The 19,526-nt window shown below is 44.2% G+C and overlaps 1 protein-coding gene and 1 long non-coding RNA gene across 2 annotated transcripts; one reads left to right on the top strand and one right to left on the bottom strand.

Annotated features, from left to right (window-relative positions):
- The first annotated feature begins 1,357 nt into the window (after positions 1-1,357).
- LOC108096028 lies at positions 1,358-2,296 on the top strand. The gene is made up of 2 exons (XR_001771687.2): positions 1,358-1,424; positions 2,186-2,296. It is a non-coding gene; the product is annotated as an uncharacterized LOC108096028 (long non-coding RNA).
- A 1,849-nt stretch (positions 2,297-4,145) lies between these two features.
- Positions 4,146-17,326, bottom strand: LOC108095960. Its single transcript, XM_017197301.2, is given in 6 exon segments — positions 4,146-5,861; positions 5,864-8,483; positions 8,485-8,943; positions 9,009-9,419; positions 14,358-14,953; positions 16,419-17,326. Coding segments are annotated over 6 exon segments (4,326 nt in total). The 5' UTR covers positions 16,495-17,326; the 3' UTR covers positions 4,146-5,697.
- Between the last annotated feature and the right edge of the window lie 2,200 nt (positions 17,327-19,526).

The following is a 19,526-nucleotide window of genomic DNA, read 5'->3' as shown; positions in this document are numbered from 1 at the left end:
GGTCACTTGTTAGCTAGAGATGGTCAGACGCTCGCGATAGTATCGGTTACTATTAAATTACCGGCAAAAGTCCCTGAGCCTGATTCCAAAGAACCAGTGAACCAGTGCTCGCGTCTAAGAAGCCCGCATTATTTCAAATCGTTTTCTTATCAAAGACCTTATTGGTATCCTTCAAAATTACAAAAACCAAATTTAAGATTTAAACTTTTTTTTGCATCTGAATAAACAAGAAAGTAAGCTGCTTCGGCGAGCCGAAGCGTATATACCCTTGCAGTTGTAAAAATCTTGTAATATCGTAATGAATTGCTAAATGTCAAGCAAAATACATATACCTATATAACTTTCAATAAGAAGCAAAAGCTGGTGAAATCGAAAAGTTCGCTTGGGATCCAATTAGATCATAGGAAAGTCCTTTAGCTGATTATCAACCGAACCGCCCTCAAGCCCCAATTTTTTCTTTGTAAATCTTTGCTTTCAAAGAAACAATGAAAAATTCGACAGCAACACCATCACCTAATTCTCATTAATTTATTTAATGTGGTTGTTTATGCATTATATTTTTATCCATATTGAATATTTTTTTAGATGTAACTATCTTGCTTTTCTGCTAATCAAAAGAATTTTTCGCCGTTTCGGAACCACATTAAAAATTCTACGGTAATCAAAATGTTGTAATTAAAATTATATCCGCTGATTTAGCAGCTGTATTTAAGGCAAATTGCTTGGTCGAGTTGAGTTGGTCGTCCTAAGCACAAGGCTTTAACATGAAGGTCTTGTTCGGAATATTAGCTGTCCTGGCTGTGGCTCTTTTAGGTGCCGAAGCCAGCACTCCAAGAAGGATTGGTGAAACTGAAAGTGATATATTTAAATCAATGTTTGGGAACTAGAACTATTCCCCTCAAATAAAAATTCTTAAGCAAGAAATGTTTTTAACTATTATTAATTTATTTGATGTGGTTGTTTATGATTTACACTTTATTGATATTGAATATTTAGATGGTTTTTCTTTCTCGTAGTTGGAGTTGGGGTTGACTCGTGTTTATTGGCCACTTTTGTCAGTTATTTACTTCATCTATTCCAGAATAATTAAATCGTGCACGTAAACAGGTAAAAATAGGTTAAAATAGATGCAGCTGAAAGGGCAGCATTGCTTTTCATTTAATGCACTTCATTCATGTGAATATCAGTAATATTGTTATTATTTCTCTCTTTTCTGCTAATCAAAAAAAAATTGTTCGCCGTTACGGAACCACATGAAAAATTCTACGGTAATCAAAATGTTGTAATTTAAATTATATCCGCTGATTTAGCAGCTGTATTTAAGGCAAATTGCTTGGTCGAGTTGAGTTGGTCGTCCTAAGCACAAGGCTTTAACATGAAGGTCTTGTTCGGAATATTAGCTGTCCTGGCTGTGGCTCTTTTAGGTGCCGAAGCCGATGATCGACCATTGATTCGTGTAAAGAGGTATACAACTTTCAAGTTGTAATAAAATTATATTTGCAAAGGATCCCTCTAGAAGTAAAAAACAAAAACTTAACTATTATTAGTTTATTTTGTATACTTTATCGATATTAAATATTAAGATGGTATTTCTTACTCGTAGTTGGGGTTCTTGTTTCATTTTGAGATGAGTTGGGTTGTGTGCTAGGAGGACTTTGTGAAAATTGTAAATAGGCTTATGTTATACTCGTGTTTATTGGCCGTATTTGTCAGTTATTTTTTTGGTCTATTCGTGGAAAAGTCGTGCACGTACACAGGTGAAAAAATAGAAGGAAATTAGTTATGTCCATAGGGTCCAATCTTATTCCATAGTTGAAAGATCAGTATTGTTTCAATTTAATGCCCTTCATTCATGCGAACATCCGTATTATTGTTATTTTTGTTGTCTCAGTCATTTGATTGAGAGCATACACACATAGAGTGTGTGAGACCCACATGATTGAAGTCACAGTAAGTATGTGTAAATAGGAAAGAAGCAGACCAGCAGGTCTGTAACTACCTCCCTTTTCTGCTAATCAAAAGAATTTTTTCGCCGTTTCGGAACCACATTAAAAATTCTACATCCGCTGATTTAGCAGCTCTATTTAAGGCAAGTTGGCTGAGTTGAGTTGGTCGTCCTAAGCACAACGCTTTAACATGAAGGTCTTGTTCGGAATATTAGCTGTCCTGGCTGTGGCTCTTTTAGGTGCCGAAGCCAGCACTCCAAGAAGGATTGGTGAACCTGAAAATGATATATTTAAATCAATGTTTGGGAACTAGAACTATTCCTCTCAAATAAAAATTCTTAAGCAAGAAATGTTTTTAACTATTATTAATTTATTTGATGTGGTTGTTTATGATTTACACTTTATCGATATTGAATATTTAGATGTTCGCTTGGGATCCAATTAGATCATAGGAAAGTCCTTTCGCTGATTATCAACCAAACCGCCCTCAAGCCCCAATGTTTTATTTGTAAATCTTTGCTTTCAAAGAAACAATAAAAAATACGACAGCAACAGCATCACCTAATTCTCATTAGTTTATTTAATGTGGTTGTGTATGCATTATATTTTTCTCCATATTGAATATTTTTTACATGTAACTATCTTCCTTTTCTGCTAATCAAAAGAATTTTTCGCCGTTACGGAACCACATTAAAAATTCAACGCTTTAAAAATGTTGTAATTAAAATTATATCCGCTGGATTACCAGCTGTATTTAAGGCAAGTTGGCTGAGTTGAGTTGGTCGTCCTAAGTACAACGCTTTAAGATGAAGGTCTTGTTCGGAATATTAGCTGTCCTGGCTGTAGCTTTTGTAGGTGCCCAAGTAGGGAAAAACAGAGAGTATGGGGGTCACCTCCACCTTACACGGGAGCGCAGACTTCCATGAATGTTAAGGGATTAGAACTACTTATTCTTCTCAAAGCAAAAATAAAAATTATAAGAAAATCTTTTAACTATTATTAATTTATTTGATATTAAATATTTAAATGGTTTTTCTCTCTCGTAGTTGGAGTTGGGGTTGACTCGTGTTTATTGGCCATTTTTGTCAGTTATTTACTTCATCTATTCCGGAAAATTCGTGCACGTCAACAGGTAAAAATAGGTAAAAATAGAAGCAGCATTGCTTTTAATTTAATGCACTTCATTCATGTGAATATCAGTAATATTGTTTTTTTAGTTGTTAAAATGGAAAGAAGCAGAGCAGCAGGTCTGTTCTCTCTTTTCTGCTAATCAAAAGAATTTTTCGCCGTTACCGAACCACATGAAAAATTCAACGGTTTTCAAAATGTTGTAATTAAAATTATTCCGCTGATTTAGCAGCTCTATTTAAGGCAAGTTGGCTGAGTTGAGTTGGTCATCCTAAGCACAACGCTTTAACATGAAGGTCTTGTTCGGAATATTAGCTGTCCTGGCTGTGGCTCTTTTAGGTGCCGAAGCCAGCACTCCAAGAAGGATTGGTGAACGTGAAAATGATATATTTAAATCAATGTTAAGGAACTAGAACTATTCCTCTCAAACAAAAATTCTTAAGCAAGAAATTTTTTTAACTATTATTAGTTTATTTGATGTGGTTGTTTATGATTTACACTTTATCGATATTGAATACTTAGATGTTCGCTTGGGATCCAATTAGATCATAGGAAAGTCCTTTCGCTGATTATCAACCAAACCGCCCTCAAGCCCCAATTTTTTCTTTGAAAATCTTTGCTTTCAAAGAAACAATAAAAAATTCGACAGCAACACCATCACCTAATTCTCATTAGTTTATTTAATGTGGTTGTTTATGCATTATATTTTTATCCATATTGAATATTTTTTAGATGTAACTATCTTCCTTTTCTGCTAATCAAAAGAATTTTTCGCCGTTACGGAACCACATTAAAAATTTTACGGTAATCAAAATGTTGTAATTAAAATTACATCCGCTGATTTAGCAGCTGTATTTAAGGCAAATTGCTTGGTTGAGTTTAGTTGGTCGTCCTAAGTACAACGCTTTAAGATGAAGGTCTTGTTCGGAATATTAGCTGTCCTGGCTGTGGCTCTTTTAGGTGCCGAAGCCAGCACTCCAAGAAGGATTGGTGAACCTGAAAATGATATATTTAAATCAATGTTTGGGAACTATAACTATTACTCTCAAATAAAAATTCTTAAGCAAGAAATGTTTTTAACTATTATTAATTTATTTGATGTGGTTGTTTATGATTTACACTTTATTGATATTGAATATTTAGATGGTTTTTCTTTCTCGTAGTTAGGGTTCTTGTGTCATTCTGGAATGTGCAGGGTTTCGGGATGTAAGCTTGGTGGACTTAGTGAAAATGTAAAATTTTTTCCAGCAATACTTAGTTTATATAATGATTCAGCATTTCTATCTGCAACGATTTAGTGATGCGTCCAACTTTAGATAGTGTTTATTCGATTTTTCTATTATTTTACGGTATAAAGTTAGTTTAGCTAGCTAAAAAACACATTTACAGTCGTATTAGGGTATATATTGTATTAAAAATTATAGCGTTATTTTTTAAATAACTGTCCTTAAGTTGACAAAAAAAAAAACACAATTAAACAAAGGCTTATGTTACAGTCGTCTTTATTGGCCGTTTTTCTCAGTTATTAACTTTATTTATTTAAGGAAAACAAATCGTGCACGCAAAAAGGTGAAAGTAAATATTGAAAATAGTTAGAAAGGAGCTTTTTAAACTGTTGCGAATATTCTTTTGATTTATCTTGCCACTGATATATGTACGATTCTCTCATAGTTTTAAATGCAGTTATTGATATTTATTAGTTAGAGGGTTCTATTAACTTTTGCAGCGTTAAGAAGTGCATATATGAATTGGCTATATTAATTTTCCAGCGATATATCTCATATTTGGTATTTACCTATGGTTAATTGGTATATCTTCGTATGTTTAAATGGACGTTTGATGATTATTCGCTTCAAATGATAGTTTGAGGTGCATGGAACTTAGTCTGAAGATAGCACAGGATACAAACTGATGCTCGTTGTAAATAGAATATACTCGTATAATTAGTAAAATTTGTATTTAGCTAGCGTTGTTTCGTTATCGTATTCGATTCCATTTCTTTCGATCTTAGAACTAGGTTTATCATTTGAAATTGGATTTCAATGTTGTGCAATCCTGCGGTTGCGTCCTTGAGCAGGCCTGCTAACAATAAATTAGTGCTGGACTTAGGGACGGGCCTTCCCCGCCCCTTAAACGTCAGCCGACTAGAGTAATAGACTTAATTTAACAATTCCTTTGGGGGCATCAGATAGAGACTACGACTACAAATGGGATTTAATAAGCAGGGATTCAAAATCGAGACGGTGTAGCATAAAAAACACTAAATTCTTAGGTATCAAGAAAACATAATTAACATAGGAATTGAATAATCTTTTATAAACTTCTTAATGGTTATGAAAATTACGTACAATTGTTTGAGGTATTCCGGAAATCATCTAGGGTTTGGTTATTTTAAAAGATCACATTAGTGTAAAATAAATGTTGCAGTTTAGCCTTGCAATTGAGATCAACTTTTCCTAAATAGGCTACAAAGCTTTTTACTAAGCATTTTTACAAATTAAATACAAATTGTTTGCCTTTCTCAAAACAAGTAGAAAAAAAGACCTTCTGGCTTTGGTATACATAGTTTTACCCCATCAACATCAGCACTCGATTTGAATCCCCTTTATCGGGAGCGGGGTGCTTAGATGGTCCACACCTGGACCTTTTCGGCCACCACACACCAGCTGGCCCGCTCGTAGTAGGAGCTGACGATGTGCAGGCTGGCCACGTGGTGGTTGATCAGTGCGTCCAGCTCGCCCTCGCGGAACACGTGGTAGTAGCGGTGGTGGGTGCTGGCTCCCCCTGCGAGGGGCTGTCCAGGGAGTTGGTGGAGCTGTTCGAGTGCTCCAGGGATTCGTTGGAGGGTCGCTGCTGCAGGTTCGCAGCCGCCTGGCTCGGCTCCTGCGGCGGTTTCTGCTGCGTCGCAGGTGGTTGCACCTTCAGGGCGGCCATGTTGCGCCTACGTTGACCGTAGTCCGACATTCCCTCGCCCAACTGGTCGCCGCCACGGGCCTCCAGAGCCTCCGCCTCGGCGTCCGCGTCCTGCTCCTCTTGCTCGTCCTGCTCCTCCTCCTCGGGTATCACATCGTCCTCGTCCTCCCGCACATCGCTGTCCCCGTCGTCCTGCAGCAGATAGGCTGTCTCCGGGTTGAGCTGGTAGTGCCGGTTCCGCTTGTAGCTGAACTTCGAGATCTTACAGTGCTCGTAGACGCCCAGCGAGTAGCTGGACTCGTTCTCCTCTTCCTCCTCCTCCTCGCCATCCTCCTCCTGGATGGTGAAGCTGCGCGTCTGCGAGGACAGCGACGAGGTGGAGGAGCTCACGGGCGATTGCTGGAGACTTGGCTGCGTTGAGAGATTCGCGAGCATCAGGCGCCGTTCCCTTAGCTCGTCCCGGAATGCACTCAGGTCACCATTGGATCGCTTCTTGCCGCCGCCCAGGATCTCGGAGAGATCGCCCATTCCGATCCCGTCCAGGTAGCGGCACTCGGTGCGATTGCTCTTGTCCTCCAGTTCCCGCTGCAGTTGCGCAGTCAGTTGTTCCGCGAACTCCGCACAGTCCTGCTTCTGGGTGGCCTCCCTCTTCTCGGGCAGCAGAGGAGCACTGTCCGCGTTCAGGATGATGTCGTCCTCGGCCTGCGATCGGGAGCTATTGATCTGCAGCTCGCCCTTGTGGTACTGCTCCTGCTGCAGGCTGATCATCTGGGCCAAACTGGCTTCGCCTTCGTCCTGCGAGGCGGAGTTGGAGTTGGCGGAGGCAGCTCCTCCTTCGTCGCTGCCCGAGGGCACCTTCGCCGATCTCGGAGCACTGATCACACTGTCGATGGAGTCGGGCGAAGAGGGTTCACTGGAGTCGCTGTCCAGGTCGTCGGTGGCCGGATTGAAGAGCTCCAGAGAGAGTAGCTTGCTGGCCAGCGAGGTGGTCGATGCCGAGGTGGACACGCCCGAACCGGAGGCTCTCCGCACGATCGGAAAACTCTGGCGCTGCAGCTGCAGGGATTGCTGCTTCCGGAACTTGGGGATGGGCGGAAGATCCCTGATGGCCTGGCGGGTGATCCTGCGCACGGGTGGCGACTCCTTGAGCGGTTCCCTTGGGGCCTCCTTCTTCTCCTGCAGGTTCAACTGCTGCTCCTTCTGCTGCTCTTTCTGCTGCTCCTTCTGCTGCTCATTCTGCTGCTCCTTCTGCTGCTCCTTCTGCTGCACTTTCTGCTGCACCTTCAGCTGCTCCTTCTGCTGCTCCTTCTGCTGCTTGATGTGCGCCTCGTCGAAGCTGAAACGAGCCGGCTTCGAGGGAGGAGTCAGGATGGCCATCGCCGCGGAAACGGCCGACGTGGATTGCGGCGGCGAGGTGACCGTGCCCTGGATGGCGGCCGGCGAGTGGGCCGGAGTGGGCGGGCAGGGCATGATGAGCGGCGACGTTGGCACTGAGTGAGTGGGCGGCAGTCGGGAGCCGGGAGTCACGCCCTGATCCCGGCCAGCGGCCGAGCCCTGGGCCCGCTGCCCGTTGCTCGAGGAGGAGTTGCTCGAGCTGGAGTTGGAGTTCTGGTGCTGCTGCTGGTAGTTCAGCTGCTGCTGGTGCTGCTCCGGCTTCGGAATGAAGATCACCGAGGCGAAGCTGTCCTCCGACTCGATGCTCGTGTCCGACTGCAGGCTGCTGTCCTTGGAGGAGTCCGATCCGGACTCCCGCGAGTGCCGCCGCGCCTTGTCGCCCTGACCGCCGTCCGCACAGGCGGGACACTCCTGCTGGTACTGGCTGCAGTGGCACAGGTTGCCCATCGTGCACTCCACGCTGCTGCAGTACGTCACGGGTCCACTCGTCGAGGATGCCGGCAGGATCAGGTGGGACAGGTGGTGCACGGGGTGGTGGTGGTGGTGATGGTGGTGCTGGTGTGCCCCCGCCGTTGCTGACTGCTTGTTGTTGTTGTTCAGCGTGGCGTTCTTGTCCACTTGAGTCTGGGGATTCTGGGCAGGATTCGGCTGCGCCTGGGGGCCGCTCTTGATGTTCTGGATCAGCTTGCTGATGCCCGTCTTGGTCACCCGCTCCAGGCTACCCGTCGAGCTCTTGATCTTGGTGGTGAAGCCCTCGCGGATCACCTGCAGCCTTTTGGAGAACAACGCCGATCTGCAGAGGAAGGCTTCGTTCAGCGAGGTCTGCTTCTGGATGCGCTTGCGCACCCGCTCCTTCTCCCTCAGCCGATTGCAGGCCATCAGGTCCTCGTTCAGGGAGCTCTGCTTCCTCAGGAACGTGGGTGCTCCCGATCCACCCGCTGCTCCGCCCTCGCCAGTTCCTCCCGAAGGAGGCGTGGCCATCGACGAGGAGACGTGCTGGTGGAAGTTCCCGGCGTAGCAGCCACTCCTCGTGTACAAGCTACTGCTCACTCCTCCGTTCACTCCGCCGTTCAGGGTGCTCACCATTTGGAAGGACTCGGGGGGCGGGGGGCGTGGCAGCGTCGTCCTCGCACAGGGACTGCTTCTGCTTGATGAGCTTGGGCCTGCGACTCAAAGTGTTCCCTGCACTGGCAGTTGTGGTGGGCGAATGCCTGCCATTCAGTTGGAGTTGCAGCTGCAGTTGCTGACTTTCCGGGGCATTCAGTAAAAGAGCCGCCGCCGTGGCCTTCGTCTCGCCAGGAATCAAAGGACCTCCCAGGCTGGGAACACTGGAACGCGAGCGGACAATCTGGCGAGGAGGCGGCTGCAGGATACTTCCCAAGCTGCGGGATTTGAGTCCAGCCGATAAAGGTGGATCGGGAAAGTCCTCAAAGTCTTCAAGGCGACGCAGCTCGATGGGCAGGTCCTTGGCGTCCTCGTAGTCCAGGCTGCTATCGTTTTTGGTGTCCTTCGAGGACCACGAGTCCATAAACCACGCATGTCGCCTTCCGCGAGCCAGTTTCTAAGGTATAAATAAATATTAATATTACTTAAATTTTATTAATTAATATTTAACTTAGGAAATACCTGAATGGCTCGGCGAACGAAGCTGTAGCAGGACTCCCCCGGCGAGGACGAACTCAGGCTGGAACTGTCTCCATCTCCGGCCGATCGACTGGAGTTCGTGGAGTCCTCAGTGTAGGCGTGGTAGGGCGGCTGGAAGTTGTCGTCGTCCTCCTCGTCAGAGTACGAATAGTTCCTATTCTTGGGCGGCTGCCAGGGTATCAGTACGTCCTGCGACTCAAAGCGACGATGGCGCTGCTCCAGTGCCCACACTGTGATCACAACCCTTCCGCCGATCCTCAGGATCCTGGCCAGCTCCCTTAGCGCCTGAACCCGTCGCTCCGTGGTGGCAAAGTGGTGCACCACCGCCAGCGATAAAACCGCATCGAAGCTGTCGTTTCGAAAAGGCAGCTCCAGATTGTCACATAAAGCCACCTGGAAACAGATTATAAATAAAAACAATAATTAGTTATGAAAGTATGATAAGTTTAAGAAACTTTATTAGTATTTCACGGGTCAAATTTTAATTTTAAATGACTTCCTTTTCTGTAAACCTAAAATTAATTCAACTTATCCCTGAAGTGTTGAAAGTATGCACTTTGTAATACGTAAGCTCTTAGGTAATTTAACTTTTGCTGCAAGCTTATTAATTTGATTGATTTACTGACTTAATAATTTCCCAAGGTGATGGCCCAACACTACAGAATCCCAGCCAACCAGCGTTCCCCTTGGGAAGCCATGCCAATTAAGCTGTGTCAAAGATAAGTCCTCGCCGGCGACTCTTTGTGGGGTCACGACTGCCGACATCCCTTGGGTCCTGCCCGCAAAAGTATGCAATTGAAATAGTGTAAGCTGCACAAAGTAAAACGAGATGATGCAATTTAAAGCCCTTGATAGGACCATCAATCGCCTTTGAGGAGAGTTCAACTTTCATTTCCATATCAAAGGAATGCAGCTTGATTGAATAATCCGGTAACCCTTTCGCTTGGCTACATCATTTTGCAATTAGGAACTTCTGGGAAAACAAAGTTATCGGTTCGGTTGGCTGATTGGAAGTTGGCCTCGACGATTTGTCATTCTAATATTCGCCGGGGGAAAAGTCCTGTTAGAAAGTTGGCCATTTGGCCACAACTGACCTACGGACTTTGGCAAATGCACGTTCGGACGTATGCACGCCATTTATATTCATTTTTGCGTCATGGCCAGAAAGAATGGTGTCAATTACGATGGCTGGGATAAGGGGCGTTATCCAAGCATCGGTGTTTTTCTATGGGCCAACACACAGGTGACAAATGGCAGGGCAAGTCAAAAGAAAAATCTAATATCGATTCAGGCTCTTCCAGGAAATGCAATTCAAAGCCAACACACATTTTCCAATTTACCATTTTCCGAGAAAATTCACTGCTGTCAATTGTCGTTTGCCGAATCAAATTTACATTGCCCGAGCAAGTGCTAAATTAAATATTGAATAAAAGCCATGTATTATGTTTCGACATTCTCGTTTTTATCTGCTGCAATTTCGTATTTCCGATTCGGGCTCTACTATTATGGCAAATGTCTGTGTATTTCGGCTCTCTCTATCTGTGGGTGTGCTCGTCTGCAGAAATAAAAGTCCTTGACCCGCCAAGCCTTACACTTTGGCCAGAGTTTTTCGCTTCAGGTGCAGCCCACCTTGTAGAAATTCAGGCTGTGCCATTACAGGCTCGAAGTCTTCAGCAAATATCAATTAACATAAGTGTTTTTCGGTCCCTGAACTTTCGATGGGCATCGATCGAAGCACTTGGCTCGGTTAAGTAAAATGCAATTTTTGATTTCAATTCATTTTTGCCATCGAAGAGCTATAGCTATTTCTGTGGCTCCAGCAAAAAGCAGGCCAAGAAACATAAACCATAAATAAATCATTGTTTTGTCGTTGTGGAAACGCCCATGCAAACAAACAGAATCTCTTGCATTTTAGGTGAGCAAGCCTTTGTTCCTGCTTATGAGCATGACTCCTAATGCACGGGGCTGCAGGACCCATTCATCTGATCCCCACACCGCGTCCTGTGCAACTCGGATTCTCCTTTCGATGTCCACCCTGCGATGAATGCGCACGCTGACAGCTCGCCTTTATTTTCCTTGTTTTTCTAGTGCGCTATACAAATCGTATTTATAGCAGTTGCCATTTTTCACATGAGGGGCTTTTGTGGGTGTGCAGCGGGCATACGGAGTGTGTGTGGTACAGTGTGTATAGTGTCACGCGGGTCGGGCACATGACGCCTTTGAAATTTATGTTGACAGCGCTTCCAGGCGGAGAGTGTCAGGTGAAAGTGAAACACGTAACGCATACGCCACGTTGCACGCTAATGAGGCCAAAGTGCAGAGCACAAGCCTTTCCACTTTCCACTCTTCTACTTCTTAACGTCTTTTCGCATGTTTCGGTATGGATACTGAAAATGATCCGATTTTAAATTGTTTAATAGCCATTAGATTCTTTTAATTAGCAGCTGTACATAAAAAGGCTGTACTTCTCCGCTTCAACATAAAGATTCTTGTGTTACATAATAAATAGTCGGCCTACATAAATGTCGCTTTTGCCAAAAAAAAAAAGGGGCCTCAGGCCTGCGGAAAATTGCAGGTTTCAGGTGGCCCAGAAAAACCACTCTGCACCTGCCATTATTGAGTTTCAGTTTATTCGTTTCTGCGGTCCTGTTGCCCATTTGTATGCGCCATTTTCGGGGCGGGCCAAGATTTACGAGGAGTCTGGCTTTCAGTTGCTTGTGTGGCTGCTCCACTTGCCGGGTTTATTGCATTTACAAAATTATTGAAAATCAGGCCATGCACGAGCTGCAGAAATCAAAGTTGCAACTTTCTGTCCGGACCAAGTTAAATTGGTTTTGCATAAAGTTTGCCGTTGCGCAGCAAAAGTTGCATTCGCTTGCATGTCACGTGCGCATTTTGTGCATTTGCTGTTGGGTTTATTTTAAACACATTAGGCAAATAGAAATAAACACCGATCGAATCCGCTTTGCTATGCCAGTTATGGGGGTAAAGTGATTAGAAACACATGCGGACAATCAGCGACTTGGCCAGCGCTAAATGTCAAGGACTCGCCGGCAAATAATTGGAGGGAATAAGCTGCCCCCGTTCGTTCGCGATAATGTGGTGTGTTATTAAATAAATTAAGCCGCTTATAGTAAATGGAATGGTGGTGGAAATGGGAGGTGATTGCAGCAGTTTCTGCTGCAACTTTGCTGTCAATCCCACGCGAAAGCAATTTAAATGCGAAGAATGCGTGTTGTCGATTACGGCGGAGTGGCAAATGGAAAGCAAATGAAAAGCTCGGGAAAGGCATTCTCCACTCTCCATTCTCCGCTCCTTGGGAAATGGTACTCCGCCGCCTGGAAATGACACCATAAATAAGCGCCGAGCGTTAGTAATAGATTATGGCAAAAAGCATTGCATACCTCGGGCAGACTTGCCGCTGAATAACGGTCGCTATACACTATATACTATATAGTCGGTTGGGGGGATCGCAATTTATTGTTGTTCGCTGTAAAAGGAAATGTTGGAGGTTGCCAGCAGCAACAGCGGGACAAAAGAAAATGGGGAAAACTATGCAGCAGAGTTGTGTCATTGTTAAGGAAATATTGTTAGGGGGCAAGCTAAGTGCGCTGTTCTTCATGTTCATTATGACATAGTCGAGCGTATCACTTAATTGTGCCCAGAAGTTCGAGGCGTGCCCTTCCACCCCATAATCTTTATGATATTTAGGTGCATAATTTGTGATTAACACAATTTTTTAAACAACTAATAAAAATCGGTACAATAACTGACTTATCATTTCTGAAGACTCATTATTTATTTCGAGTTTCATGGTTTATTTAATGCCTTTAATGTGGTTATATTTAATGCATAAACCCGTTTTCCCATCAAACATGCAACCGGAATTCATTTATAATGCATACAGTTTTGGTGCTCTAAACGGTAAGTGAAAACTTCTGTGACTCCAACTGCATTCATTTCAATTGGCGATTATGCATCCCTTTTGGCTGCCAACCATCTGCAGTTTATTGGATCTGGCTGGCTGGTTTCCCCTCTAAATGACTCGTTTAACGGCACCGATGTGGACCATTGCAACTAGGAGGCATTAAGAACTCCCAATGCAAAAGGGCGAGTGGAACATGTGCAAATAATTCCCAATGATAAGCATAATTTATGCGTGCCGCTAATGGCAAACTTTAGTGGAGCAACCGGCATTTGAATCTGGCGAATGCTTTACGGCTCTCCCTGTGCGGCTTGTTAGCGGAAAATGGAAAATGGGTCAATTGCATGGCCAAGAGAACTACGAGGAACACGACCGCACCAAACACATGCAATTAGCAGGCTGCAATTAGATTGCACACACACACTTGGTGTGTTCATGCGAGGCTCATTAAAAAATTCAGCTAATCAAGAACACTCGTGGTAACTTTGAGCAAAACGAGCTTATCCTCTCCTTAAGTCGTGTGACCTTTAAAATGGGAAAATTAAGTTGTAACAAGAACATCGAGAGGAACAAAGGGAAGGCCAGTTAAAATAAATAAAACTGATACGGGTATCAAAGCTTGAAAATAGTTTTTGTTTAAAAAAACTATTTTAATTTACATTAGTTCCATTCAAAGTGCCGTGTATATAAGAAGAAGTGGTTGGGACTGTCTTAACAAGCATCAGCAGTAACTTATTCAAAGATGAAGCTCTATTTAGGAATTGTGGCCTTACTACTTGTTGGAAGCCGTTACAAAGCACCTGGTTGGGGGAATTCAAGACATACCGGTTAAAATTAAAAAAATAAATAAAATCCTCCCAAACTATTCACAAATCGTATGGAGGGTGGGCCGGTAAAAAATAAATAAATAAATAAAATAAACGAAAAAATATTGAACATTACTTTTCGGGTTTTTTTTTATACCCTTGCAAAGCAAAGGGGTATTATACATAAGTTCAGTCAGACGCAGTTAAGGAGACATCTCAGACCCCATAAAGTATATATAATATATTCTTGATCAGCATCACCATCTGAATCGAAACTATATCGGATAGCTCCCATACGAGAGAATGAAATAAAAAATTCTTCCTGCAATTGCATAAGCGGTTCTAATCAATTTCAGTACAATAAAAATATTTGCATTCCTGTTGGCATTAGTTCCATCTAAAAACATCTAAAAACACCTATACCTCCTCAACCTTGAGCCAAAGGAACTTAAAAACATTAAAATCTTAATTTGATCAAAGATGATAATCGTTTCATTAAATTTCTCTCCTTGAATTCTGAAACGGTTTTAGTTCAAGAAGCTGACTCTTTGATACATTTTGAACTTAGTGGGGAAGAAGGACTTCTGCTTCAGGACTCACCTCGCCACCCTTCGCGTGGGCCACCTTGCTCAGGCGGTAGCACCGCTCCACGCCGATGGTGCAGATGGCCGGGTTGCACTGGGTGAGGTACCGCCCGCTGCCGCAGCCCACGTCGCAGACTACGGAGCCCGGATCGAGTCCGCTGAGGAAGTGGGCCATCCGGGGTCGCACCGGACCCGTTGGCTCCTCGCAGTGCTCGTAGACATCGTGCACGTAGGCCCGCTCCAGAGCCGCCGACCTGCCGCTGGCATCGCTGCTCGATGGCTTCTCCTCGGCCACCGGTTTCGCGGACTGCGGCAAAACCTTTGTTGTTGTCTCGCCGACAGGTGAAGTGGTGCCACCTGGTCCTGCCGCTCCTGCCCCTGCTCCTGCTCCCGGAGCTCCTGCTGTCTCGAGTGTGGTGACTGCCGTTGGGGATATAACTGTGGGCGCCAAATCCCCCGCTTGTCCAATGCTGGATGCCGCATTCGTCGCCGTTGCCGTTGTCAATTGCTTGGTCATTGTGGCTGCCGCTACTGCAATTGTTGCTGCTGCTCCTGATGTCGCTCCTGTCGTTCTGTAGCACTTGTCGTATGTTGTCGAGGGGCACACTTCATCTGCAACACATAAAAATAGGTGGCGGAAGTCAGAAACTGCATTCCACACGGACTTCGTGTCAAAAACAAGACTCTTGAGTGATATGCAGTATAATCCTTCAGCAAAAAAGAGAATCTAGGTATCTAGTTTTTTCAATTGATTAAAATCTAGGCTTTAAAATGTTCTTTTATATTCAAAAAGAAAGAACTTATTTCTTTCTGCCTTGCTAATTGCTAGTTCCCTGAGGACTTTCCCTTTAAGGACCTACATGTAAAGCTATTTCTAAGCCTTTCTATCGAGTTCTAGGAAATGCCCCCTTCACCTCCTTCGTTATGCAAACTGCAGTGTAATTTATAATCCGCCAAACAATTTGTATAATTAAGCCAATTGCCTGGCTGAATGCGGGCCATAAAGCCAATTTCAGCGCGACTCCTTGTTGCATGCCGCTGGAAGTTCTGGGAAAAAAGGAAGGAGGTCTACGGTGCATGACATCTAGTCGTAAAATCGTTAGAGAAACGTCAGCAAGGCCCACACACAAAGACAGAGGCGAGTTGCATACCGGATGTGTGGCAATTGTTTTGGGTTAGCATTGTTGTTGACATTTTATAACCCCACTTCCGGTGGCACTTTGAATGGAAATTTTAACGCCTTCGGCGCAGGCAACTGGCCATTGTCAGATCCAATAAATTGCATTAAAATGCCGTTGCACAAAGGGAAATTACTCCGAGTGGGCGGCTTCAGGTGGGCGGTGGCAAATGGAAGTAGGTAGTGGGTGATGGTGGGTGGCACATGGTGGATGGTAGATGGTGGATAGTGGGTGCCCTAAGGCCATTTCCAGGGAGCCACAGCAGCCGACAGTGGGCGCCAAACGACATTAGTGCAGTAAAATGGAATTATAATTGAAATCTGATTAAAAGCAGTTGTAGTGCCAACAATGACGCAGCATTCGGGTTGCTGGTGGGGGATAGCTCTGTGAACCATGTCCTGGGGGCGTTAATGAGTTGCCGCCCGTTCTGTGTATGTGTTAATAAGCACTGTAAATGAGTTATAAATGTATTTTATGACATTTTGATGGAAATTAAAGAAGGGCAGGGAGAACGAGTGGGCTTGAAGGCTTCACATATGGAGAACTGAGAATAAATCTTGGGAACAAAACTATTTGTTTGGAGGAATATAAAAGACTTTAAAAAACTATAACAATTGAAATAATTGTTTATTAATGCTGTTGCAAGTGTGATCTGTATGTTATAATTACTACCATTTTTAGATTTTCCTCTTTTTCTTCTTACGAAAGCGGCTTACCCAAGATATTTAATAGAAAACCCGCTCAAGCAGCTTATAACCAATAGCTTCCTTTCTTTCCTTAACATTTCCTGAGCCTGATGAGCGCTTATTAATATCGCTTGCCCTCCGCCCGTCGAGTATCTTAATCAATAAAGTGCTTTCCCATTACCCATACGCCGTGTGGTCCGGGCGGATGCTTACCTTTTGTGGGGCCGTTGCTGCGCTGATAACTCGCATTCAACAAAGCCGTCGACGACGCCAGTTCCGCTGATAACATGCGACAACAAAGCCGATGGGCTGGTGATATAGATGATGGGGATATAACGATGCCAACAACAACAACAACAACAAGGGGGCCGTGGTCGGAAAATCAATGTGCATGCATAATTTAAAGTCAGTTGCGGCACTTTGGACCCTTCGACATCCAGTTGGCTGGTTGGTTTGTTGGTTGGTTAGTTGGTTGGCTGGCTATTCCTTCCTTTTTTGCCCGATGATGGGGAACTTGGGGCTCTCGACAAGTTGGCGACGCGCGGCGTGGGCTCGAGTATTTTTAGACTTTCGAAGCGGGGCACGTTCTATACGATAATTTGCTCAATTTATTTTTGAAATCTATCATTATGGCAACTACACGATGTAATTGCTGTGCTTGTTTTTGTTTCTGCTGGCCACTAAGGCTGAGGACACGCTCTCCTGGCGCTGCCACACAAAATAGGATACACAAAATGCTTTTCCACGGGCTCCTGTCAATGCCTCTGGCATATGACGTTTCCTTTGTGTGTGTCTGTCCGTGTGTGCGTGTGTGTGAGCTGGTGTGTGAGTGTATGATTTTCTGCTTCTTACAGGCACTTTTCACTTGCACTTTTCCTTTCACTCCATTCGCACTGCTTCAACCACGAGCCTTACCAATTAATTTTCCATTATCGCCTTCGATTTTGCTTGATTCTCGGATTGTGTTTAATTTCTAGGACACTGGCACTTGGCGCTTCACTTGTATATGTATACAGCAGAGTGTACTCGTGTGTGTGTGTGTGTGAGTGCGCGTGTGTGAGAGGTCCTGTCTCAGCGAATTTCCCGTTGCGATTGCCGTTTGTTAGCCCTCGTGTCCGTTCTCTCGGAGTCAACGTCGCGTACTAAAGCGAAAGCCCGTGGACTGCGATGCGTTTGTTCAAGGATGTTGCTCCTGCTGCTGTGGATCGCATTGGAAAAGCTCGACCGACTTGACGAAAGCTTTCCGGAGCACCGGAAAGGGGCCACCAGCTCACAGCTGTTCGCAGAGAGGGAAAGTGATGCGGAGAAATGGAGCGGAGAAATGGAGCGGGAGAATTCGCCAGTCTTTGAATAATGGTTGCATTGTCTTCTGAAAAGGATTCTCGAAATACAATATCAACTTTAAGTTCATATCAAAATTATTATTTTTTTTAAAGGTTATTGTATTAGATAGTATTCATTATAGATGAAGTACTATATAAGTGTGTTATATATTTATTTATTAATTATATCCTCTACTTAAATATTACCTTTTTAAGTTAAATGGTATCGAGAATACTTATTAAAGCTAATATATTCTTATATTTTCATGACCCCAAAGCCAGTTTTTCAATTTAAAAGTTCTATGACCTCCAAGCCATATAAAATATATTTTATATCGGCAAAAACCCAATCAAGGGCTCAATCACAATCCAAATATAGCCAGCCCAGGGCAATTAAAATGACAAAAGAAAGAAAAGCTCGAAACTCGTCTTTGTTTGCCCAACGCAAGTCGGCTTGTCAAATTTCATGAATGAACCCCAAAGCGCAATTGAAGAAGTCAAAAAGTGAAAAATGGGAAAAAGCAACAACCGCATATGAAAAGCCAGTGCACAGAAATAGAAGCTTCGTCGAGTTGGCCATCGAAATGTGTCGAAAATAGCAAGGAGCCAGCCACGAAATAGGCAAAAAATAGCTCCTCGAGCTGCCTAATGGCGCAAACTCTAACCAGAGTCCGTCCCTTTTCCGTCAAACATGTCCGTCTCCCTCGCACTCGATTACTTTTGATGAATGAAAAGCTTTTTGTTTTGGCATTGCCGCTATCTGCGAGTCGCGTGTAAAAATGTGCGAGTACGGGGGGAAAACTCCCTCTGCCTCGTATCTCTGTAGTTGTAAAGTAGCGCCATCCTCTGACGTCCCCGCATAGTAAAAAGCTTGTAAGCTGGGGGATCCCGGGTCCTCGGGAGTGGGTGGCGTCCCGAGCGTCACATGTCTTTTTTGGGCCGCATGACTAATATAGGCAAATGGCAAGCGCGTCGCAGGATGTGGCGCACATTTGGCGACATGCCAGAGCAGATACGCATTCTTAAGCAAAATGTTCCTTGACTTGGAGAAATATTTCAGTGGGATTTTAGATAATGTATTTAGAGGAACATTTTGTATACTTAAGAACCAAGATATTGTTGTGTTTCGGATTAAAGTCAAAGAGTAACCAAGTCCAAGCCCAATTAAAACATAAATTTTAACTACTTTAATACACTTTGTTTAAAGATATCATAACATCTATCAAGGCCATCTAAGCGCTTTTTATTTAATACGAGAAAATTGTATAGGAAACTTTTTCTTTCAGTGCAATCTGTAAACTGGTAATGCCTGATTTGTACCGGTAGGTGAGCATGATGTCGTCACTGAATCGATGGCTACGCAGTTGAATGATTCACAAGCGAGTGCAAGGAGTGGGCGTCTTACGGCATGTTTCGACAAAAGAAAACTTTCCCTCCGCCAGATTGAACTAAAAGTAGAAGTTTACAAGTGAAGCAACTTTTATGATTGTTTTGGTCTATCTTTAGCGTGGGTTGCAAACGTCACAGCCGGTGACGCTTGACTTGAATTTTTAAGGGCGAAGGAAACATCCCAAAGCAGACTCCTACATACATATTGGATCATATAAATAAACAGATATCCCCGTTCCATCGGATCCGTTTTCTCGCCTTGGGCGCACGCCTAGCAGCCAACGAATGTGGCATCATTAGTTCTGTCATAGCCATAAATCATACGCCCCGTAGCCGGCAGCACGCCGAGGAGGCAAGGACGAAGGATGTTGCGGCGGGACTGCATTGCTAATAATGTCACGTAGCACAGCTTTTGACAGTCAAGTGTCACACACACTCCCGCCGGAATCCCAGATTAGGGGAAGCTCGACATGGCCAATTATGAGGGTAGTTGCAGGGATCTGCGGTGTGGCAAATAGTCCCCGAACATTTGCATCTTTCCTAATCTCGCACGGAAGCGCAGAATTTAATTACGAAAACGGTTCGGGAAATTATGCCAAAACATACGCTG

Source organism: Drosophila ficusphila, unplaced genomic scaffold (genome assembly GCF_018152265.1).
Source record: "Drosophila ficusphila isolate 14025-0441.05 unplaced genomic scaffold, ASM1815226v1 contig_791, whole genome shotgun sequence".
Taxonomy (NCBI): Eukaryota; Metazoa; Arthropoda; class Insecta; order Diptera; family Drosophilidae; genus Drosophila; species Drosophila ficusphila.
The sequence above is the reverse complement of the archived record's forward strand: the minus strand, read 5'-3'. Positions and strand labels throughout refer to the sequence as shown.